General features: G+C 44.3%; 1 protein-coding gene across 1 annotated transcript; it reads left to right on the top strand.

The window, feature by feature from the left end:
* The first annotated feature begins 5278 nt into the window (after nt 1-5278).
* LOC311016512 (nardilysin-like) lies at nt 5279-24173 on the top strand. The gene is made up of 32 exons (XM_084014239.1): nt 5279-5333; nt 5955-6198; nt 6673-6916; nt 7466-7547; nt 8378-8531; nt 9241-9314; nt 9473-9568; nt 9772-9894; nt 11527-11584; nt 12402-12475; nt 12772-12841; nt 13093-13170; nt 14230-14350; nt 15553-15611; nt 15727-15781; nt 15896-16000; nt 16482-16605; nt 17036-17122; nt 17727-17846; nt 17973-18024; nt 18209-18359; nt 19609-19736; nt 19942-20104; nt 20270-20301; nt 20534-20672; nt 20765-20812; nt 20899-20951; nt 21344-21427; nt 21673-21763; nt 21923-22039; nt 23114-23203; nt 23287-24173. Exons 2-32 carry the CDS (start codon nt 5993-5995, stop codon nt 23509-23511), a joined length of 3303 nt encoding a protein of 1100 aa, XP_083870365.1. The 5' UTR covers nt 5279-5333; nt 5955-5992; the 3' UTR covers nt 23512-24173.
* The last annotated feature ends 1691 nt before the right edge of the window (nt 24174-25864 follow it).

The raw sequence follows: 25864 nt of genomic DNA, 5'->3' as shown, positions 1-25864 counted from the left end.
GGGAGGGAGGGGGGGGGACCAGAGCAGGAGGGGGGGTGATGGTGGTGGTGGTGGTGGTGTTGGGCGGGGGGGGGGACGTGATAAGACTGCAATGAGGTGGAGGATAAAAACCGGGAGGGAGAGAGAGAGAGATAGAAAGAGAGAGAGAGAGAGGGGAAAAAAACCCGATTGGCTTTAGGATGCAGGTCCGCTTCTTCCACAGTGCAGCCCATGGGAGCTGCGGCACTGGACCGCTGGACAGGCGTGCGATGCGCGGAGTTGTAGCCTGCGTGGTGATGGAGAATCCTCTCTTCATCTCAAACACAACTGGGTAATTCATAGAGGAGGAGGGGGGAGAAAAGGAGGGGAGGGGGGGGGGCAGACGGGGCTGGAATTAATCATGCAATAAGGCGGCGCGCAACTGCTAGTTTGTAGATGAGGCATAAAAAGCGCGCAGGGTTGGGTTCCTCCCGTATACTCGCCATAAACACATTCCAACAACAAAAAGGCACACAACACGGGAGTCACAGACAACGTGGGCCCCCATAAACTTTCTCCTCACGTTGCCCGCGTTCGCAGTCTGGTAAAAATACCCCGACTGTTCAGCTATACCGACAATAATTTATAATCTCATTAGTTTATTCATCTCTCCTCTTGCCCTTAAGCACCGACGGATTTCGTGAAAAACCGGTGTGTGTTACCATGGTGACTCGTGCCAGCTGGCTTCGCCGCGCACACACACACGCGCGCGCGAGAGAGAGGGAGAGAGAGAGAGGGAGAGAGAGAGCGCGCGCGCGCGCGCACTCGGCATCAGTCGGGGAAACTGTGGTGACTTTTACGAGGGGAACAGCGGAGATTACAGGGAGGCCCGTGATGTTTGCGCGGCCTACATCAAAACACCTGTCCCGCCAAATGGCGAGCGCAACAGATGGCGCGGAGACTGAGAACAACGAAGCCCCCTCCAAGCCCCCCTCCAGCACCGAGTTTAGCTTCCTCCACAGGCTGTGGTTAGCCCGCGTAGGTGGCAGCATGCTCCATCAATAGCTGCTGCCTCCAAGTGGCCACCATGGCAGGTGGAGGCCCCCCTTATAGTGAAGAATCGGGGGGGGGGGGGGGGTCCCAAATGGACTGGTGGCACTTTGTCAAGGACACCGTGGTGCCACAGTGTTGAAAACAAGCATTCAAAAATCAGTCGGATGGTTTCATGGCTATAGGAAAAGATTTAATAACAACATGTCTTCCACATTACTGAGCCGAAAGTTCAATTTTCGGTTCAATTTCACATTGATTTCAGCGTGCATTAAAGGTGAATCACCTTGAGGAAATGGAGAGGTGCATCTCGGCCTCTCTCACACTCTCTACTTCCTCCTTCTCTCTCTCTCTCTCTCTCTCTCCATCCCTATACCTCTCCCTACAGCAGTGGAGGGGGAAGCGCTCCCTGGAGATTCCTATCTGGAACAGTAACAGAGACGGTTCCAGTAATATCAGGAAGATGTAGATGATGGTTATAGATTTCAGGGCTCTCAGGTGCATTAGGCTGTATTACAGCTTCCCCACAAGGCTACTTAATGCTCACTTGCGATGGAAACAGGCAGGCAGATGCCAAGCATGCATGCACATAGCCGCATGCACACACAGCTCGCGTGGAGATCGCTTCCAGACACGCGCGAGGCATTCAAGTCCACCTTTTCAAACGCAGGGCTGATGTACATAAATAAGGTTTTGGCAACGGAGACGTTGTTTCCAGCTCCGTGATTGATGATGCCAGATCTGTGGCAGGGGTAATGTGATCCCAGACCCGAGGCTATATCTTCTACCCCAGACTGTAACGGGCGCTGTGATGGAGAATGTGGAGAGGCAAACACTCGCCTTCCCTCGCCCCAGTGTTGTCGTTGAACCATGGAGGCTCCCTTAAATTAAGAAAACAAACGGAGAGGAACTGAGGGAAGATGGTTATCAGGCACCATCAGATACCTGAGCGCGTGTTCTCTAGAGGCAAGAGCCGTTCTGAGCACATAAAGCACTTTTTCGGAGCGTTGACGACGCCTCTAAAGTAGGGGATCTATTTATACTGGCCCGGTGCCGTCTGTGGAGCTGTCCAGTGCTGAAATGGATGGGGATTCATGCTGTTTCACTTCAGCCAAATCTCCTTTCTTCCTCCTCCGCTTTCTCCAAAGCCTTTTTCTTTCTCTCATCTGAATTATAGACTCAGATCATACTTAGATTCCTCCTCTTTTTTCTCTTCCTTTCTTCCTTCTTTACTTTCGTACTTTGATTCTCCTGTGGGCTCTTGTCAATGCAGACTGGTTTACATGCCATTCACTCTTTGATTTTTTTCCTCCCACTTTTGTTTTCCTCCCCCGGCTCCCTCCTCCTCCTTCTCTACCACTTAGGGCACATTGGGGGGAAATGGTCATCGCATTTTTGCAGCCCTCTCCAATTACGCTCTCGTTCCCGAGACATCCACCGGGACTGGCTCGCACGCACGATTGCACACACACTCGAGACTCGAGGACAGGCAGACGAGAGTAAAGGACGCGGTCTACTCCTCCCCGCCATGTCAATCCATGGGTCAGAAAATCTCCTTAAAGCTACGCGTTGTTCACATTCTGTTGCGCTGTCCCGTAACACGTGTTTTCGGTTTCTTTGAGGCCCCCACGGTCTCTAGCCGCTCAGTGGGATGAGGCAATCAGAGCGGCAGGCAAGGGCATCCTACACTCTGTGGGGAAGAGTAGCAAGTAAGTGGAAGGGAGAGTGAAAGGAAAACAATGAACAGTGGGGAATTTGGGGGTTATGTGAGAGCTGGCTGAGATGTGTGGTGTAGAGAGAGGGGTAAAAGAGAGGCGATGGGGGATTGATAAGGGGGAGGATGACCAGGAGGGCAGGTGGTTCTGTCATTAGCTCCAGATTAAAGCAGAGGGCAACTCCAGAGGACTCACCTCTGATTCACACAGTAGTACTGCAGGCAAGGACAAGCCTCCCGGGAGACATGAAACACACACACACACAGGCGGATACACACACACGGGCACACATGCTCAAAAATTGTGATTCACAGGATTACCCACAGGCTCACGAACACATAAACACACACATTTCTAGGCATATAACACCCCCTCCTCATTTAACATAGCTACACACAAGATACACCGTGACTCACGAGAACATGCCGACTCCCACACACATGCCACATACAGAGAGCCATGCAACACACACACACACACGCAGACACACACGTCGCGGAGCTAATTAATGAAATCTCCCGTTTTAATTAGGATTCAAATCAGTTGCTGTGGGAACCTTGCCCCCTTGGAATCTCAAGGTAAAGACTCATTGCTGCTGCCTCCAATGTCTCTCCAGGAAACCGACTGAGGGGGACAAACGTATAATACCTACAATGATTCAGCTGACTGCATTCTACATTGTGTTTTCATGCAGACATTTTTTTATTTTTTTTTATTCTAGGGGAGGCCTGAGGTGCCCGATCTGAACTTCAATTTGGGCTCGGTCATATAAAAGTGGCACAAAAGTGTAAAAAAAAAAATATATATATATAATAATGCAATGGACTTTACTATGAAAAGGCCATGTGTGTTGATATTAAAGGGGGGATTCGTGGTTTTGCAGGGGCCTGCCCGATCGATCACTAGCACGAGCCTGCCATTCTGCTCTCCGAAAGTTCTCACATGGCGGCGAGGCATGGAAAGCCACTTTCACACAGTTCTAATAGGCTGCTTATCTATGCTATTACCGCTGCCTTGCAATTTCAGCCGAGCAACGGCTCCGTACCCGCACCAGGGCTGCCACGGAACGCCTGGAGCAAGAACAGTGTTCTCGCAAGGGCTCCATTAGTGATCAATAGGAAATATTTGGGAAAATCTTTCATTTTCTGACTGACTGCTTTAGATTAAAGTCAGAGGAATCAATATGCTAACATTTATGTTAATTTTAATCAGACTGTGGAAATATTTATTCAGTGACTAATGAAGCTTTATTTTAAGCGATGTGGAGGTTTTTAGTGGTGAAACGGTGTTTCATCTCGCACGTTGACGGATGAACAACATCTTAAAAGACAGGGGGGGGATAAGACGGCTCACACTGTAGCGGGAGCGCGCCGCATTCGTCCGTCCCCAGCGTCTTAATATCAGCTCAGGTGAAGACTGGACTTGATGAATTAAAGGAGGAGAGGATGCCAAGTAAAACCATTAGGATACAGGAACTCAGGCGTGTGTCTGGCTCGCCGGTTGTCATGGCTGCGGTGTTTATCACCTCTTTCTGCCGACAGAAGCCCAGGGGCAAATCAGATTGGCTTCAGACAGAGAGACTAGAGCGAGAGAGAGAGAGTTGGTGAGCGAGGGGGAGGACATATTGGCACAGTGGAGGGGTGAAATGCCAACACGCTGCAGAGGGGAGGCTGACGAAGGGCATTGGACAAATGTCAATGTGGCTTATTCATGATAAGATTTAGTTTTGAACCATTTGACTGTGATTTAAGGTTTGAGGTAGCCTATAGTATATTACTACATATATAATAATCAGCTGATCATTAATCCATCAAACTCAACAAACCCTTTCTATGAATCCATCTCCTTTGCTTACTCACCCGAGGTTTATCCACTTTTTGCTCTGCTTTTAGTCAACGTTCATCTGTTTTAAACTCTCACCTTTTCTTTGATGTCCTTATTCCTGGATCAATAATATTAATATTAAAAAAAGGGAAGCCCTTGATATTCTGTTAAAATACAGATAATGTTTCCCCTTTAATAGGGATAGGACAACCCATCCCACACACAAATCAGGTGTTAAATTTGCCCAGCATCCCTCGTGGCCTATGCCTGCCACCTAGCGGCCCCTAAACCAATTATTCCCGTTTGGTCCTCTAAACAGGTGCATTAGGAAATTGGAGGGGGGGTCATTTCCATGGTGTATGTGGCTAGCTGACAAGACAATTCACATCCAATTCGCTTGTGACCGGCTACACTGGCTGGGAAGATGGAGAGAGAGAAAAATGGAGATGACATTTCCTGGCTGTGACAAGTGGTCGGTGGCACGTTCTCAGTCTAGCGGTCATAATCATAAACAGATGGCTAGCAGCTGCCGGTTACATCCAGGTGGTAACTCGCCGCTGTCTCCCCCTCTCCCCTGCAGCAGCTATCACCGCTCTCACTCACTCACTGCACGGTGCGCGCACGTGCTGGTCAAACCACGCCTCTTTTACGCTCAGAGCCAATCGGAGGGAGACACAATGAAGGGTCGAATCCTCTCGGCGAATCACAGCGCTCCTTGTTGCGGGGGGAGAGACACTGGCACTCACATTCGCCGAGGCCCCCTTCTGCTACCAACGGGGAGGAAAGGTACGTCGCTGCGTTGAACGGGCTTCACGAAGTAGCTACTTGTTAAAGTTTCGTGTCGGCTTCGCCTCGAAAACTGTGTGACGCAGTTCCCGCTTAGTTCAGAGAACATTTGTTGACGTGTAGTTCTTCTAGCTAGCTTCGGGCGCACATTCAACGTTGTATTTCCTCTGTGTGTAACGGATACTTGTTGGCAGTTTGATGATGTTTTATTACTGTGGTTCTTGCTAGTCTGTGCTGCCGTGTTGTGTCTCGCTTTGCACAATGAGAGGTTCGGGTTTAGGTTTGGGTGGTGGCCTGGCTGAGTCGTATTTTAGCTGACACCTAGCTGAATAGGGCGAAACCACCAGACAGCCTTTGTGAATAGCTGTATTGTGGGCGCTGGCTGGCTGGTGTGCAGTTCAAACCTATAGGCCTCTTCCACAGAGGAGGAGGGAGGGGAGGGGAGGGGGGGTCTTGCTTCATCTTTGTTGTTTCGGTCCCGTTGGTTTCTGAGCTAGCTGTCAGGGAGGGGAGTCGTCGTCATAGCTGTGTTCAGGCTGACACGGTGTGTCGCCGTGCTGAGGAGTAAATTACCGGTGACAGCGACCTGTCCCGTTGTTTATGGTCGCGCCTTGCTGTCAGCCCGCAGTGCCAACGTCCCATCATCACCTGTGCCGAAGATGCCGCAGACGAACACATCCAGGAACGCCCCGGCGTCTGAGTCTCCAGGCCCGGCTCAAGGTGGAGCCTCGGCTGAAGACGCAGAACCGCTGTCCCGGGAGGGGTGCCAAGCTGCAGGGGACACAGGAGGAGGAGGAGGAGGAGGAGAGGACAATGTTGGAGACAGCGAAATCATAAAGTCTCCCAGTGACCCCAAACAGTACAGGTATTAGACATTTAGATGATTTGTCTCCACTATCTATACTATAACATTCTTCTTGCAATGATGCACATGTGGAGATGCTATTTTCTCATATTCACCGATGCGAAAAGTGCTGTGAAAATGATCCACTAACCCAGATCCACCCCCCAAAAAATATAGTATGCCTCTTTTTCACCCAGCTGGATCAGTACAGTAAGTTTATTGTAGTTTGATGTAGGATGATTTCATGCTACGAGCACACACACACCAGTGCCTCGGGCCTCTGTGGGGCATACGCTGAGAAATGTTCTGTGAAAAAAGCACAGAAGAGAAGAGTCTCGAAGGGTATGAGATGCAGCCTGCGAAGAGACATCTGATTTAACCGCCTGCTCAGAATAAGAGAAACAACAAAATGCTGTAAAACTCAATGAAACAACACGTTTCCCCCCCCCTCAAAGCTCGCTATGTCGCTTCACCTTTTGACTTCACTCCCTCCAGATACATTGTGCTCGACAACGGGCTGCGAGCTCTGCTCATCTCCGACTACAGCGGTCCAGCTGCGTCTGAAGAGGAGGACTCGGATGGAGAGGATGAAGGCGAAGAGGAGGACGATGTATCTGGGGAAGAAACCGAGGACGAGTCTGAGGAGGAGGAGGAGGAGGAGGATGACGACGATGAGAGGGGAAGTGATGATGAAGATGATGATAATGAGGGGAAAAAGAAGAAAAATGCAGAGAAGCAGGTACCACTGGGAAGTGTTTAATATTATGGTTTCTTTTTTAGCACACTAGACAAACAGTCACGTTGAAACCAAAGACATTTTAATTAAAATAAAATATGCAGATTCATGCAAAAGTCTTGTACTATATTTATAGAACTGTTAAAGACGTAGAAATACTTTTAAATCAAATGCCATGAAAAGAACAAACAATTAATTTGTTAGTTTGTGCCTCAATACTTTATGTCCTGCCTGCAGCCCTCAGCTCCATTCCCACTCGTTCCTACAGAAGACGTGACTCTTTACAATAAAATACAGTCACAAATGCATAGCTTCATTGTAATGTGCGACATAAATAATTCACCATAAAGGCTGGGTGCTGTAGTTTTTAACAAACGTGACTTAAACTGGAGTAAATGGTGCATTTATGAGGGACTATTTTCAGTCGCAGATTTGGAGCATTCACAGCAGCAGGACAGCGCGTGTAGGAATGACTCAAAATAAACTACAATGCCCGAATCAAACATGAATAGATATCCTTTTTGTTTGTTTTTGTGTGTGTGTGTGTGTCAGTCTGCAGCAGCGTTGTGCGTTGGAGTGGGTAGCTTCAGCGACCCCAGTGACCTCCCTGGCCTCGCTCATTTTCTGGAACACAGTGAGTAATCAACCGGAGAGGGTCGAGGCAATTCTTTGAATTCAATTCTTCGTTTTCTTTGAAACGGAACTTCTCCTCTTTGCCTGATCAAGGGTTAATTTGCCCTTACGCACAGTTATAATTGTTTTTTTCAAGTCAGGTCATGCAAAGCCCCAAATCAGTCTGTACGACATACCATACTCAAAACAAAAAAATCCCCTTTCATGTGTGGGGGGGAAAAAAGAGAAACCTCAGGAAGAGCAGCCATATTTAATGCATTCCAGGAGTTGTTTTGTTATTTTAAATTATTCAGCGTACCCTCTTTTCCTTAACCTGTTTTCATCTACTTCTACTTCAGTTAATAATTTCTGACATTTCCCAGAATACCCTCCATCAAGCAACAAAGATGGATGTTTAAGAACTTGTTGCATTAAGTTTTTATTCCCGTCCACAAAAGCAAGAGTTGCGCTCTCTTCTTAAAAAGCGACGCATCATCTGAATTGCATACCAGCCTGCCGATGCTACTGTCAGTGGAGATATTGTTATTGTTATCTGCCTCCTACGCAGATGTGATTGTTGTTCCTAAGTGGTCTGTTTGAAAAGAGCTGCTCATTCATTCAAAACTGTTGCCGAATGCTAAAAACGCTATCAAGTTCTATTGAGGCTCAGTGGAAATTAGAATGCCAAACTGTCTGTTTTGGGCAGCTTTCCATGTAAAAAAACACAATTGCAAGATGCATCATGTAGCTGCATAGATATTTCCTTTCAAATTCCTTAATTTTTGGATTTACAACAATTTTGATTCCCCCTCACACCTCCATCCCCCTGACTGTTTTCCCATTGTGTCCCAGTGGTGTTCATGGGCAGCGAGAAGTACCCCTCGGAAAACGGCTTTGATGCTTTCCTCAAGAAGCACGGCGGGAGTGACAATGCCTCCACCGATTGTGAGAGGACCATCTTCCAGTTTGACGTCCAGCGGAAAAGCTTCAAAGAGGCCCTTGACAGGTGAGGGAGGATCACAGGTTGTTGTTTTTTAAGGAGCACCTGCTCTTAAGAAGTGGATTCTTGAGAACCATCCGATGATTTTCAGATAAACTACAAAACACAGGAATAAGGAAAGGAGAAAGTGAACTCCAAGCTCTTTCGAAACTTTGTGGCAAGACTCTTCCTTGGTATTGAAGAGAAAAATATACTATTTGGTTTTCAACTTCTTCTTTTTTTTTGACCGGGTCAGGATTGAGATGCACCAGCTTTTTCGTAAATACATTTATGTGCAAAATCCTTCCTAAGTTCTTAATAACCAGCTAGTTTCATTGCACAACTAAAACTTAAGAAATATTTGAAAGACTTCAGTAATATGTGGCTGAATTGGTTGCCGGTAGCTGCTGTAGACAGTCACAATAGAATCACAAGCTAGCATAACTTCCAAAAATGACAGTTTTATGGGGGGAAATGATACATTAACAGTCTTTACCTAAAGTATTGGATAAAGTATGGTTAAAAAAATATGAGTCACAGGATGTGATGTAACACGGGCTCCTGCTGTGAACATAAAGACTCGGACAGACATTACAGGCTCAATCAGCCGCCCCCCCACCCTGCTCTCGTCTGGTCTGTAGCCGTCTGCATCTGATTGTCTCCGTCTCACCTGTATTCTTTCTCCGGCTGGCATGTGGCCTCTGATTATAGCTTCTCTGTCCCGTCACCCTCACAGGTGGGCTCAGTTCTTCATCTGCCCCCTGATGATCCGAGACGCCATTGATCGGGAGGTGGAGGCGGTCGACAGCGGTGAGTACGAGTGCCTTTGCACATCATTCCTCCATGCTGGGAAGTTAAAGTCCCGACGTTGTACTTCGAGGTAAAAATTTCCATCAGTACTCTTCATGCGGCTCTTTTGCACCATTGATCACCGCTTTCGCTCCGTCTCAAATCTTTCTGTCTATCAGAGTACCAGCTCGCCAAGCCGTCGGACTCCCACAGGAAGGAGATGCTGTTTGGCAGTTTGGCCAAATCTGGACACCCTATGGGCAAGTTCTGCTGGGGTGAGTTGGTAAACACAACTGCTGGGACATAATACACACAGGGCCTCCTTGGGGGTATGTGCAGCAATAACAAACAGGAGTGCAGAGACTGAAGCCAAGTTTCCTTTCCTGCTCATGTATCCCAGCATTTGTAAACATTTTTTCCCCCTTTTACAGTGTTTTATAGTTCTGCTTCATTGATTGCTTGCTTGTGACAACACCAGGGAATGCCCAGACGCTGAAGCAGGAGCCAAAGAAGAAGAAGATCAATGTCTATAAGCGACTGCGCGCCTTCTGGAAGAAACACTACTCTGCCCACTACATGACTCTGGCTGTGCAGTCAAAAGGTCAGCAAAATCCATATATTGTACATCAAGAACCCTCTTTAGCGACGAAATGTAATTGTTTTCTATAATTGCATTCAACAAATGAATTGATTGAAAAAGCAATCTGTCGATTAATGGATATTAAAACAATAATTAGCCACGGCTCTAATAAGGATACGTCCATGTTCAGCTGACTGTGTAATCATTTCATGAATTAACTGGCGTTGAAATATTTCTCAGAAGTAAGTCCAGAATATCTAACACGCATTTGCAGGGATTCGCAGAAAATGTCACCCGACTAATTCGCTACCGCATGCAAGTAAAATGATGACTAGGGCGCTGAGAGAAATCCTCCTCATAAAACAGTCGAGCTGTTTGCCTTTTGAATCCCCGGTGCTATTTATAACCCGTCTTCACCTCGGAAATATGCTGCTGTAATGTGACGCAAAGGTGTCATGATTTCTGGATCCGTTGCCTCCGAGAGTTCACTACCTGTATTCACTTCGGATTATACCGCATTCAACTGCTAATAAGGAAATCTTTGAAATTGATAAAGTTGAAATTCGTCTCCCGACGTGAGATTTAACTACGATCGCTGACACTTTTAAAACAGCATGAATTAAATTTGGTTACTTTCAGTCAAGCTGTGAAAAAGAGGAGAGATTCTTGGCAAACAGTTACTTTATTTGACACTCAGTGGATATGGAGAAATATTAATTTGGTGTCTTATTTGAGTCCACCTATTGAATGTAAGTACTTACTTACTTCTAACTCTATTTTGGGCTCCACCAACTCCTGCAGTAAATGTCTGGTTCTTTATCGGCTAAATGCGTCACTATATTCACCAGCTAGGCGCTGTCTTTGTCCGCAAATTGCTGAAGAAGAGCAAATCCTGTATCCATTTCCCAGCACAGCCAAAACGTACAGGGCTGAAAACATTCACAGTGATTCATTGTTTTATTAGAGAATAGTCACTAATTGGGCTTTTATCCGTCATCCTGTGAGCCTTTCGATCTCAATCTGATCTCCCGCTGCGCATGTGGTGTGTTTTTCCTCAAGCAAAGAACACTCGCAGAGAGAGGAGTTTCTTACACGAGACGGATCCCGACTTCACATTCGTACCATCGATACTGTTAATATCGATACCCGTACTGTGGGGGAGGCTTTTATCAAAGAGAAAAACATGCAAGCGTCTATCTCTACCAATCTCTTGTGTGTGCTTTTTGACTCCCATACAGGAGACGAGGACTCTTTATACACCATTTTACATATTTACTATAAATATATATATTATGACATATTTTTTATATTTATTTTATGTGTTGAATAATGGAATGGAATGCATTGAATGATTATGGCAGGGGGAACAAATGCTTGTTGTCTTAATAAAAAAGGGTTGCCCCAGGACTGGAACCTCCTATTACCCCCCAAGAAGTTGCGTTTATTTATTATTACTACATTAAACTAAATTCTTCTGATATTTTACTACTTTTTCCATCAGCCAACAGTAAAAGTATAGCTGTAATGTATAATAATAATACAAATAAGTGTAGTTAACACTGCTTTTGCTTTGCACTGAATGCTCCCAAACCCAGAATTATGAGATTTCAGCCAACTCTTAATTTATCCTCCTTCACACTGCCTGTCCTTTAGAGAAGCTGGACACTCTGGAGAAGTGGGTGAGAGAGATCTTCAGCAAGGTGCCTAACAAGTGAGTATTGGAGAGGAGACTCTCAGTCACGGCGTCGAGGTGCCTGTGTGATATAGATTGAGTATGGAAATCCTTTGAGACATTGCTCAAATGTAAATGTCAAGCTTCCCTCTCGGCTCTCTTTACCTCATCTCACCTCGTTTCTTTTTTTTCTTTCTTCCCCCGACATCACACGCCCGTTAGAGATAATTTCTCCCTGAAGTCAAACTGAATTAATGTTTCCTTACTGAGCTTTACCTCTGTTTGCTTTATGAGCCACTGCGGCAGGTTTTTTCTTCTTCTTCCTTTAAAGCTTCGACATGCATATCGCTGTGATATGAAACCACGTAATGCTTTCATTTCAATTAAAGGATTACATGCTCCTGTATGGGTCAATGGAATGTCTCTCGTCTATGTGCTTTTAAAGTGACGTCGAGCCTTAACACCTTCAGATGAATTAAAATCAACACGTAGAATGTTAACATTTGCTTTCCCGTAGTTCAGACAGACACCACCTTGTTCTCTCATCCTCCAACACATTTTATTAACCAGCATGTGTGCTCTTCATGTCCTCCTCTTGTTCTTTTGTTCGTTTTTTGTCTTGCGATCACAAAAATGGAATGGGAGACAATTATCTTTTAAAAGAATCCAGTCAAGATGTTGTATCATTAAAAAAAACGACTAGTCTGTGTAATTACACGAGGACAAAGATTTTTACAATGATGAATAATAATTACGGTGGGTTTCGGGCACGTGTAGTGGCATATTGGCCTTGTGTAATTGATGGTTACTGATACAGAGTTGTCTCTCCTATAATTCTGTTTGTTTGTGTGCACAGTGGTCTGTCCAAGCCGGATTTCTCTGATATGCTGGATCCCTTTGACACGCCAGCCTTCAACCAGCTCTACAGAGGTAGCGATCAATCACACTGCATGTCTCTAAATACCTCTAAATGAATCTGAGGGGCCGGGAGACGGTTTCAGATACTAATTCAGAGCGAAATGTTTCCGCAATACAAACAAGTGTTCAGTTTCTGATTTAACTGCTTACAATGTGTGAACATAATAACTGTGGAGCTGTCGAAGGGTCTCATAACTGCTTTGTTTGGATGGATCACGAGCCCAGAAAGGTCGACGAAATACAAGCCGGGCAGTAATGAGCAGAAGTTGAGTCATCTTTCCATCATTGCTGTATGTCTGTGTTCGCAGTCGTCCCTGTTAGGAAAGTCCATGCTTTGAATATCACGTGGGCCCTCCCCCCTCAGGAGAAATACTACAGGTGAGCTACATGGCAGCAGATATACAATATATGGTACAGGATGCATACATGTAGTATGACACAGAAACCAGAGCAAGCTTTCCCCTGCCTTGAAATAATTTGCATCCTAAGTGTTTTTCTCTTCTGAGTGTTGCCTCTCCATGTAAACAGACATAGACCCGCTAGAGGAGCCCATGTTTCGCCCTGATTGTAGAGGGATTGCATCAATGTTTTTATGTTTCTTCTCTTCGTGTTCTTCCTCCTCTTTCCAGAGTGAAGCCTCTCCACTACATCTCCTGGCTGATTGGCCACGAAGGCACAGGAAGCATCCTCTCAGTGCTCAGGAAGAAGTGAGTGTTATTGCCTCTGTCGGTTTTTTTTTTTTTATTTTCTGATTCGAGGGCACTCCAAAAAACCCAATTAAAAGGTCTTCAATTTGCTGGGTATATGTGAGCTTTTTTGAGCTCTGAGGCCCGAGTGTTGGAGCCCAATCTCCTGCCCACTTGACAATGCGAATCATACATTCTCATCTCTGCGTGCATGTGGTTGTAGGAGAGCATTTCAGCCTCTTGTTGCTAAATGGCAAAGTGATGCGACAAACCCTCCATCGTCCCACAGTACCAAGAGCCCATCCAGTAGTCCCTTTACCATCACAGTACCACTTGGGGCGTTTGATGGAATATTCCTATTTTACTGTGTGCCGTTTTCAATTGTTGATAAATGACAACAATGAAAATTTGAGTGACTCGGTCTCGATTCCCCGTCGAAAACCCAAACTGCTGAGGCGGTAGAGCGGTTGTTTTTATTGAGTTCAGACAATCACAACATCAAGGGCCGAGAGGCTGGTTTGAAATTGGGCCATTGTTGTCCCCCGCAGTGAAATTGGGGAATGATCTTGTCTGTATGCGTGTCCATCACACCAACTGTGTGGAACACTGCTGATGATGTGCTGTAAAGTTTAAAGTGCCATACCAGCGGTTTTTGCAGGTTTAATGCATTTATTACACGACGGAATAAAAACTCCACAACACTGGTTTCAGTTCAAATCAGTATGAAAACTTTCAGGGACAAAACTTGCTCGGTGTCACCAGTCAACGTCTTTACTTACCTGGTAATGAGGCGCATATTTTTCACACCAACCTTTGCTGTTAAAAGTGCATCATCATACCGGGACGGTGCAAACGCTTCACAGGATGATGTAGCGCGTCATTTTTTCCCATTCTGGGCTTTGTGAAGTGGTGCCGAGTGCCTCAAAGGGACCACAAAAATGGTTGTTAAATCGTCTGCAATTAAGAAACTTAAAATGACATATTTTCTAATTGCTGCGCCGCTCATATATCAACACTTAATGTGCATGCTGCGAGTGAATCTCCTGTTTTTAAATCTGTGTTAATTATGTGTGCGTGTAGATGCTGGGCCTTGGCTTTGTTTGGTGGGAACAGTGAAACCGGCTTTGACCAAAACACCACCTACTCCATCTTCTCCATCTCCATCACCCTCACCGACGAAGGTTTCCAAAACTTCTACGAGGTAAATAAAAATCCCTCACCCTTTTATTATTCTTTCATCCTCTGGATCCACGGAAACACTGGCTCGAGAGGAGGAGGAGGAGGAGGAGGCAGCGGTTTACGCATTCATCCCCAGTTCACAGTGTATCATCTGAGTCATTTGTTGTCAGATCATAGAGAATCATTCATCATCAATTCAGCAGAGACTGGTAGCAGTGTGAGGTAGACGTACCCTGCGTGGACCCAGCTGGCCCTTGTCTTGTATTTCATGAATACAACAGGTAACGTCAAGGGAGCAATCTGTGTTATAAGTTGCCATGACAGCGGATGTGAAGAACAGGGAGGCAGACAAAAAAAAACTTTCAGTCAAAAAGCATTCATAACTGCTTTATTAATGATGCGATAGTCTTAAGTTTGCTGTTAGATGAGGAGATTGGGCCTCATCTGGAGAAGGACGCACAAGTGATTCATTCAAAATGATTGGATGTCTAAAATTGGACGCCACTTTGTAAAATCATTATTATAATAAAAAATATTTTAGAAATACTATAAATGGTAGGAAATAGGATTGTAGTTTAATGCAATTAAAAGGAACAGTAATTATTTTACAAACATTATTGCTGACGAATGTCAGCATTTAAATGCCAAAGTATGCTCTTGTGTGTGCATAGATTCTGTTCTGCCTCGAGATCAATTGGGATCAAATGAGAAAACAGGGACGAATATCAGTATCTCCGCAAAATCTGCGTAAGAGGGCTTTAATAAGAAAAGGCCCATTGATACCGCTCACACCTCTTTTACAATCGCACTCGTCTGCACCCTTTGCATCCATAGCACTCATTACAACACGTTTCTTTATTTCTTTTCCTGTGTTCTGATCTGACCAACACCTTGAGAACAGTTGGTAATAATTACTCTTTATTCACAAAAGCACAATGTTATTTTCATCTCTAAAAAGGGTAGTGAATAAAGGCACATTACTTTCTATTCAGCATTTGAATGGATACACCTTCTTAAAATGATTGCTCTCTCTTGTCCTAACAACTATAATCAAATAACCATACAACAGGATTTTCCCCGCATCAGCGTTATTGTTACGGTTTATGAAACCTTGAAGTACGTTTCACTTGACCTCCCTCATTTATTGTGAAAAAGAGGTAATTACATTAATTTTACCAACAGAATGAACGGAGTTAGATGTCTTATTTCTGCAATCTTTCACAGGTGACTCACCTGGTTTTCCAGTACCTGAAGATGCTGCAGACGCTCGGACCACAGCAAAGGCACGGCCTCAAACAGAACTTTAACATTAATGTTGTTTTAATGATTGTATATGCAACATCTGAGCTGCTGTCTGCGATGCATGAAGGTCATATTTCTCTTTGTTCGCCCATCCAGATTATATGATGAGATTCAGAGGATCGAAGCCAACGAGTTCCACTATCAGGAGCAAGTAAGTGTCCAAAAATTCATGCGCTGCTGCATTTGATGCTTTTTGGACAAATGACAACTTCACGTTGCGTTTTTTTTTTTTTTTTACCACTGAGAATGATTTCCTCTTTGTCAGATTGACCCTATAGAGTACGCCGAGGACATTTGTGAGAACATGCAGCTGTTCCCTAAAGAAGACTTCCTGACAGGAGATCAGTTGATGTTTGAGTACGACCCAGAAGTAAGTAGTTCAGTAGTGCGGGGAGTGAACCAGTTCAGGGATTTATTCTAAAATCCTATATTTTCCCTTTTTTTAAGATAAAGATGTTGATGTAACAGTGCCACTCAAAAGTGGGTGAAAATAGACATTTTTTCCCCCCGTCTCATATGTTAATGATTATATAGCTAGCCCCTTTTATACGCCAGAATGATATTTTCTAGAGTCATTGGTGCCGTCTTTGATTGGTGGATATTATTTTGCCATCAAACGTTGCAGTCTAATTGTGGCTTTGCATATTTTTCTGTGATGACAGTAACTTCTGTTCAGTTTTGCAGCCTCTTACTGTGATTGACAGCCAAACTTGTTTTCACATAAACAAGTAATTTAGAACAAAGGGGTAAGAAAAACAAGTCTCCTGTCAATGCTAAAAAGTTGACTGTGTGTGTGTGTGTGTGTGTGTGTGTGTGTGCGTGTGCGTGTGTGTGTGTGTGTGTGTGTCTAGGTGATCAGTGGAGCTTTGTCCCTTCTCACCCCTGAGAAAGCCAACCTGATGCTGTTGTCACCAGAACATGAGGGCCGGTGTCCCCTCAGGGAGAAGTGGTTTGGCACACAATACAGTGTGGAGGGTACGTTTGTGTGTGTGTGTGTCTCTGTGTGTGTGTATACTGCCAGTATAACAGCTCCTTCACACAATGTAGGCATTCAGTGAATACATTGTCTTTTCCCCCTTGTGTGGTGATATTCAGGCAGATATAATGCAGCCAGCCAGCAGCAGAAATGCCAGCACTTATCCCCGTCTTTTAGATGGCGAACAATAGTGTTGGAACAGCATTTACATTTTTATTTTTTTTTATTTTTTTTAAAGGAAATGTACAAAAAAAACTGTCATTTTGTTGGTTTTTAATCTTTAGGTGACTAATTTCCAAACGTGATAAGCGGTAGACGATGGATGGATGGATGGATGGATGGATGGATGGATGGATGGATGGATGGATGGATGGACTCTAAACTGCATATATGTCTTGTGTGCTAATAGATGTTATCCCCTTCACACAGACATCCAGCGGGAGTGGATGGACAGGTGGACGGGAAACCTGGAGCTCAACAGTGACCTCACCCTTCCAGCTGAAAACAAGTTCATTGGTGGGTGAATAAACTCTGCGCTATGGGCGAAAAAAAAAGAAGAAAGAAAAAAAGCGGGTTGTTTTGGCCCAAAACTGTAGCAAGGATCTGAAAAATGTCCACTAAGATGATAATGAACAAGACTGCAATGTGTGCTTTTGCTCCCCATTCATCTGGCCAATAAATGCAGTAAACAGATCTATTGACCAAACTGGGAGGAAATGTGCATTTTGGTCAATGTATTCTGTCATGGTGAACTCGATGGTCCTCCAGTAATTTAAGTCCAGTCCACAGAGACGCTTTGCATTTCAGGTCCAATGCTGATCAAACTTTTAAGTCCTACTACATTTTGGTGTTGTGCTTTGTTTATTAATTTTTGGACAGCCTCGGCACCACATTGCCAATTCTGATAAACTCTGGAGAAATTATGCCTCTCCCCTTATCGGCCCAAGGGCTACTGAATCATTTATTGGGGTGGAGGAGGGCAACATCGTTTACAGTTTTGACAACCGGCTCCCATGTTTATCCCTAACTGGACATATCGAATTGTTTAAACTCGCACATAATTCATGACATTGCACCAAGTGGAATTATGATGTTTTATTGTTTATGTGCGTTTGTGCAGCCACCGACTTCACCCTGCAGCCGTCTGACTGCCCGGACACCGAGCTTCCCGTCCGGATAGCCGACAGCGACAGGGGCTGCCTGTGGTATAAGAAGGACAACAAATTCAAAATCCCTAAAGGTGTGTGAACGTGTGTGCGCGCCTGCACTGTGTGCATCATTAAGCATGCAAGAGGTTTTCCCACAAAGACTTTTGGTATCATTAGCGACGTGTTGACAATCGTTTGTCCTTTTTTTCCTGCTGCAGCCTACATCAGATTCCACCTAATCTCTCCTGTAATCCAGCAATCTGCTAAGAAGTAAGTTCAGGCTCAAACGTGGCCTTGTGAAAATGGTGTTGGTTTTATTGCTGTAACACTAATTAACATCTCTTTGTCTCTCTCCTTCTGCTCCGTTTCTCTCCCTCTTACCTCCCGTCCTTCCCTGCTTCCATCTCTATATTACCGTACTTTTAACCTTCCCCTTGTCTCCCCTCCATCCCAGCGTGGTGTTGTTCGACCTGCTGGTCAACATCTTGGGCCATAACCTTGCCGAGCCGGCCTACGAGGCAGAAGTGGCCCAGCTCGAGTATAAGCTGACGGCCGGTGAGCACGGCCTGGTCATCAAGGTCAAAGGATTTAACCACAAACTGCCTGTGAGTGAATGGCTCTGGAGGAGCTGCACACACAATCAGATACAGATGCAGTTATTATGCATAGAAGCACACGATCACGCCTGATTAATAAACCGTCTTACTGGTAATGTATTGCTTCGTTTTACATTATGCAATAAATAAACCGTTTGACAGTAGTACATATTATTTTTATGCACCAGATAAATTCATATTTATAGGATAAAACCTTATTTTTTTTATGCTCCACAGCCCATGAAGTATAGACTTTCCCCTGTAATTGTTGGCTACATGGATATATCTTACTAAAGATACCACTTTCAAATATAGCATAATTTACCTATGTCTGTAAGTGGTAAATAATTGATTTAAATTGCATCGATCATGACAATAACCATAGTCATACTTTAGCCTTAATAAGAAATACTGGACATTTTGGGTGGCAGATATTCTCCCTCTGACATTTGTCAAAATTTGGCAACCAAATGGTTGGTCTTAGTATTGGCTTTATGATGATCAATAAAGCATTAAAGGAGTATTTTTTCTTTATTGCTGAGAGTTTGTTGAGAAACTTGACACCACTCACATGTGTGTTGAATATGTAGCTGGCGCCAGCAGGTTAGCTTAGCTTAGCTTAGCATTAAGACTGGAAACATGGGGGAACCGCTAGCCTGACTTAATATCTGCCTCCAAGAACTTCTGAAGCTGACTTACAACACATTATATTTTGTGTCTACGGCCAAGTTTTTTTTTTGCTTTAACTTGTCATTATAAAGTACATGTTGATCGCACAATTTAATAGCTGTAGATTAACGACACCAGCAGCGTTTTAGGTTGGTTCCCTGTTCACTTTGCTTTCACTGTGCACCGGCTACGAACTCTAGGGAAAATAAAATCTTGATTTACGGCACAAAGTGTACCGTGTTGCCAACTCTTTCCCGATGAAAGTAGCTAGCTCTAAAAACTGCCAGGTGACATCATAGACTCATTTGCATATTGGCAACGTCCTTGCGCAATCATTTGCATAAAGCTTAGCGGAGCCAACAATTGGAAACGAGGAGGGAAAAGTTGACTACGGCCACTTTAACTGGTGGGAGTTAACTGAAATATTTCTTTGACAAATGATTCTACACAACTGCTCTTGCTACTTCATTTTGAAGTTTTAAATAAGCCAGCCAAGCATGCTCACACAGATTTGCATTGTTTGCACGCACGATAACGATGGCGATTCTTCTTCTCGCCCGTCTGTCCTTCCGTCCGTATCCCTCGTCAGCTGCTGTTCCACCTGATCGTTGACCACCTGGCTGATTTCTCTGCCTCCCCCGATGTGTTCAGCATGTTCGCAGAGCAGCTCAAGAAAACCTACTTCAACATCCTCATTAAACCTGAGAAACTCGGCAAGTGAGTTGTTTACCTTCTGTCTTCTGACATTTCCAGCGTACCTTGTGACTCATGTTCAAGGCTATGATGCCTTCTAGTGGTGAAATGTGTGACAGCTCCAAATGGGAGGGGAGAAGGGAAAGAAGAAAAAAACCTCCCACTCTTGTTGTCCTATTTTCCCCTCTGTCTCACCCACTCCTCCCCTCTCCCCTCTACACTTCCTCAGGGATGTGCGTTTGCTGATCCTGGAGCACTCCCGCTGGTCCATGGTGGAGAAGTACCAGGCTCTGACGGCCGGTCTGACCAGCAAGGAGCTGATGGATTTCAGCCGCGACCTCCGGGCCGAGCTGTATGCAGAGGGACTGGTGCAGGGCAACTTCAGCAGCGCTGTGAGTGGATGGCAGGCACTACACAGACAAGCCGATTGATTAACAATAAAAGAAATTAGCTGATCAGCTAATGATTAATTCAGTTAATGTCCATGTCTGCACTTGCATCAATTGATTGTGTAGTGTACTTGACGTTCATTATTCTTTATTGTATGTGCTCCGCAGGAGTCGGCACAGTTCCTGCAGTATGTCACAGAGTAAGTCGGCTATTATTACTGAACGCACTCCATAATGAGAACGCCAATGCTTTCCAATCAAATACACAGTAATTTGCATTAGCTTCAGTTGTTCCCCTTTCACCTTCTTCACTTTGTGTTTCCCCCCCTTTATTCCCTCCTTTGAAACTTCCTCTCCTTCTGACTGATGTTGTTCTCTCTTTCCCCTTTCCTTCATCCTCCCTTTTTGTCTGTTTTTTTCCCCCGCTGGCAGAAGGCTGCAGTTCTCCAAGTTGCCATCGGAGGTGCCGGTGATGTTCAGAGTGGTGGAGCTCCCTCTGAAGCACCACATCTGTAAGGTCAAGTCACTCAATAAGGGCGATGCCAACTCTGAGGTCACAGTTTACTACCAGGTAAAAGCACATCTGCAGTAAATCTGCATCAAATCGTTCCGACTTAAAGACGGCGTCATTTATTTTCTGCACACTTTTCTCTTTTCATCTAGTCTGGTGCCAAGCTCTTGAAGGAACACACACTGATGGAGCTGTTGGTGGTGTGTTTCTTTATTTTTTTTAACATGCATGCATTCATTCATTCATTAATTCATTCATGTTTGACTAAGTTGTTGTTGTCTTCCAGATGCACATGGAGGAACCCTGCTTTGACTTCCTCCGGACCAAAGAGACTCTTGGGTAAGTGTACTTAGGTTTTCAATAAATGGAAATGTAAAACTGCTTTTCAACGTTTACAATGTTACCTCGCCCACGTTATTAAATGTCAAGTTAACAAAGTTTAGACTAATGTTTGAGCCTCTTCTTTACTGCCCCAGTTACACTGGGAGTTACCAAGCTCTTCATATTTATCCACACTTCAAGTTTTCTCTTCTAGTTTAAATTGCTTCAATTCCAATTTCCTGCTTTGCAGAAGGTTATTATTTCAGAGCACAAAGTCGAGGAAGTCAGGAAAGGTGAAATGCAAATTTTCCAGTCAAACGTAACACACTTTCCAGTCTGGTTATTTTGATCTCCCTCGATTCATCTGCTCCCGAACATCGCTCATCCTGGCTGTCTTTCTTTCATGTCAGGTACCACGTCTACCCCACCTGCAGAAACACTTCAGGCGTTCTGGGTTTCTCTGTCACCGTGGAAACACAGGCCACGAAGTTCAAGTGAGTCTGCAACACAATCGTAACCTTTCATTCGCCCCGAAAAGAAAGATACGATTTATCTTAACTGCTTTTCCCAAAACCAAGGTATAATTTATCTTGCTGTTCACTCAAAACCAAGCTGCTATTTCTCTCCCTGGCCCTGGAAAGAGAGAAGCAGGTGGAGCTGATAAATGACTCAAGAAATCAAATACACCTTATGGCCTATAATATATCTCTTACCTTTTTTCCCCCTCTCTCTCTCTCAGCACCGAACTGGTGGAGTTAAAGATTGAAGAGTTTTTGGCGTCATTTGGGGAGACGCTCGATTCGCTTTCTGAGGAGGCCTTTAGTACTCAGGTCGGTAACCGTGTGCGTTTCATTGTGTGTGTTTGTGACGGAAGTTTTAGCAAAGGACGCAAAGTTTTAGAAAGGTGAAAAGTTTATTTTCAAGCTACATTAGTGCGTATTTAACACATTTTCTACTCCGTGTGAATGCATGTGTGTGTGTTTGTACAGGTGACCGCCTTAGTAAAGCTGAAGGAGTGTGAGGACACACACCTCGGGGAGGAGGTGGACAGGAACTGGGCCGAGGTGGTTACACAGCAGTTTGTGTTCGACAGGCTCAACAGAGAGGTGAGGACAACACACACACCCGAAGGATCAGTTAACGCCTACATCCTCTTTATGCTGCGGATGTATTTATGCACAGTATGTCATAGAGGGACAAGAAGAAAACACACAGACCTGGAATAACCTCCAACATAGACTAATTCCAAGTCTCACCACTAACAAGTGACTAAGAGATAAACATTCCTATTTTATGCTGCCCATTAAAGACTAAGTCTTTTTCTCTTAGCTTTTAAATGCCTTGGTTTTATACTTTGAATTTAGTTTAATTGTGCGTATAATTGTAGGAGTTTTATTATCTTTTTTTCTAATCTTCTTTTCTAATCTTTATATATATATATATATATATATATATATATATATATATTCCAAATAGTAATATAATACAGTGTATTTACATTGCACCTTCCACATGCGGATGGATAGTGGTGGCAGGGACTGTGTTGTACATTTAGTTTGTTTGAAAGGTTAGGGAGATACTTTTGTAATGTATTGTGTTGTACTGTAGTGCTTTTGACAATATAATACCTCTCATTTGTTATAACCTACCCGGGGACTACTGATGAAAATTAGCTCATTAACCAACTGGCACATTTACATGGAGGTGAAAAATGGAAATAGGTTAATGTGCAATGTCCCTGGTAAATAAATAAACAGAATAATTGCATTTTCAATATGTACTGACAGTGTAATAGTTATGAACTGCACATTTTACACACACACACACACACACACACACACAGTAAATACAGAGCAACACCGCCATCCCACCATGACTGTAAGTCCAATATTTACTTTATCTTTTAACTTTGGCTCGCTCTCCACAAACTCCTGGGGGTAATATCTGGCTCTTAATCCGCTAGATGCTCGGCTTTCTCCACCAACTATAAATCGTGTTTATCTGCCATTTGCTGCCGCACAGTGAGTTTCTCTGGGCTTTTTCTGCTGCACGCTGCTGAAAAACGGTTTCGGCGAAAGTACAGTGAGACTGAACCCTCCGCTAAATGAAACAAAGCCGTGATGATGTGATTACGAGAAAGGAGGGACCGGTTTTCTTACCTTCAGTGTTTCTGTGTTCAGATCGAGGCTCTGAAGCAGATGAGCAGGACTGAGCTGGTCTCCTGGTACAAAGAGCATCGAGGACAGAACAGCCGCAAACTCAGCGTACATGTAAGCTATGCCTTTTATGTTTGTATGTGTTTGACAGAGAAAGATGCTTTACAATGCATTAAAAGCATCCCCGTCTCTTAAAGGTGGTGGGATTTGGTGCTGAAGAGAATGACGAGGAGGAAGAGGAAGGTGGCGGTGACAAACAAGAGGGCAAAGAGGAGGATCTAAGGTGCTCTACCTACGGCGAGGTGTCCAAGCTCACCTTCCTGCCGGCCTCACCCAAGATGGCGAGCGCTGTCGCCATCATGGACATCTCTGCTTTCATTAAAGACCTGCCCCTCTTCCCCTACCAGAAGATACTGGAATGAACTCCCGCTCAGACAATGAGACAGACAGATGGCTGTGCTTCGCCTCTCACTGAGCCACGTTCAGGGACTCTGCCTCATTAGAGATGCAGGCATTTAATATGTGAAGGTGAAGGAAGGTCGAAACGGCTCTAGCTGCTCTCTGTAGCTGGATGCTGCTCCTAGGGGCCAGCTGTAGTTTTTTTTTAACCCAAAATGTGTGCACAGACAAAGGCCTGGAAGTGATGATAGTTTTTTTTTTTCTTTTAGCCAAGTGATGATCTTTTCTGCTCTCTCTCTCTCTCACTAAATTATTTTATATCCTCAGACACCGGGAGCGTGGGAGCACTCTATCTATTTCTCCACCTCAACAGCGAACTGAAAATCTTTGGAATCAAATTTTCATTTATTTGCCTCTCCGCGCTCCGCTGCCATTATGGCCCCCGAATCCCTGTCTTCTTCCCACTGTTTGTGTAGCCGCAAAGCTCAGTTTAATAGCAGTTAAAAAAGACAAATCAACTGTGAAAACCCGCAGAAACTGCCGAGTGCTTTGAACTCCAGAGGTGTGTATTTGAGTGATCGTGTGCTGGATTTCATGCTCTGCTGTGCACTACTGTTATCAGCCGACCTAGATCATGCCCCAGTATGAAACTGCAAAGAGAATAAATCATTGACTGACGAGCGAATGAATGAAGCAACGTGCTGACTACAGAAAAACACACTCGAATCTATTAAGTCCACTCAAACTTGTGTCCGTTATTCAGTTTGTTTCGATATTTGTGCGTTTTCGTTAGCAGCTCCTACTTTGTGTATTTTTCTGATCTCTAATTGCCAGCTTTTACCCCTCACATGCAATTTTCTTAAACCCACTGCGTGACCAAGCAAGCACATTTTTTTTTAAGTTAAAAGAGTTTGCATGCTGGTGACTCAGTATTGCGTCAGCTGTTTAATTAACGCAGGTTTAATTTTGAGTAAAATCGTACATTCAGCTCGAGTACTCAGACCCCGAACCTTCGTCTCTCCGGGGAAAAGGTTGTTGCAGGCGACGTTGTGTTGAGCTGGTGACACTTTGGACTGTTGAATGTAATTAAAAACCAATCCGGAGCCCAGCACAGCAGAGCGTGTTCACATAATTGACTAATATGTCCACAGGGAAGCGTCGTGCTATAGCAAAGTGTTCACCTGCGGTAGCCTCACTTTGAATGATAACTGTGCTTACCTGTACAACCGGCTTTTCCGCATTAAAAAGCTTTGTGGTAACTGCAGGTTCGCCGTGTGGCCAAAACGTATAAGGACGCCATAACGTTTGACCTCTTTCTCCTTCCAAAGCCATGGTGAATAATCTGCTTTATAGACCTGAGAAGATTTTGGAACCTGGCTCCAGGGATTCCCTCACATTCAGCCACAAGTGCATTAGTGATATCATCATCACTATATAATGCACAAGGGGATTGTGATGTTAAATTAAAAAAAAGAAAAGTCCTTGCCACAAAAGCTCAAATATTGTAAGCAGAAGCAGTATTTTAACCTTAAACCTGTAATAACACACTGTGGCCACTTGGGGGAGGCAGAAACAGACATCACATTCCGTGTTAACGACAGAAAAACGTTAGCATTCATTTGGAGTCCTGTTTCTCGTCACCTGACAAACCTAAGTCCTAATTATTCGTTTTTTTAGCTCAGTTTTCGGTCTCTACTCACGTTAACTCCTGAGAAAATATCTGACTTTTAAAACTAACACCCAAATGATAAACGGGGTTTCCTGAGCCAGTTGTGAGCGTTGTCTGTCTGCGGGTTTTGCCCCGGGCTAACAGCTAAGTTAGCTAATGTTAGCTAATGTTAGCCATGTCGAAGTCTACTTCCTCTCAACCGTTTGAGTGTTTTCTTCCCGCTTAAATGATGCTCAGGGCTGGAAAAAAGCAAAATGTGGAGGAAAAAAATTAAAATGTGGCTGCTAGATTTGCTCTACTACATATATTGTCATTGTTTCACACCCGGGCTCACCGGGGAGAGAAAAATGACACCGTTACTTATATAAAATACATATTTTTCGGCTTCAGGGTGTCATATCCGGAAGAAATATTAGCCGAGGATGAGAGAGATGTATTGCAAGGAAGTAGCAGTAGGTTAGTTATGCGCAGTATAATTAAAAAAAGAGAACTGGATTTATGTGCTTTTTGTGATTAATAAACGGTACAAAACTAAGTGACCGATTTAATGGAGCCCAGTTTAAAAAATAAGTAAAAATCTACCCATAGGATAGATGGTGGTGTTACACTCCAAGTCCTTAATAATAGAGAATTCACATTACAACTCTTGAGTATATGTGTTTTTTTTGTTTTTTTTCCTCAAAACTACAGTCCCTCAGAGCTTTCTT

Source organism: Eutrigla gurnardus (genome assembly GCF_963514095.1).
Source record: "Eutrigla gurnardus genome assembly, chromosome: 7".
NCBI lineage: Eukaryota > Metazoa > Chordata > Actinopteri > Perciformes > Triglidae > Eutrigla > Eutrigla gurnardus.
This window is presented reverse-complemented; position numbering and strand designations above follow the sequence as displayed.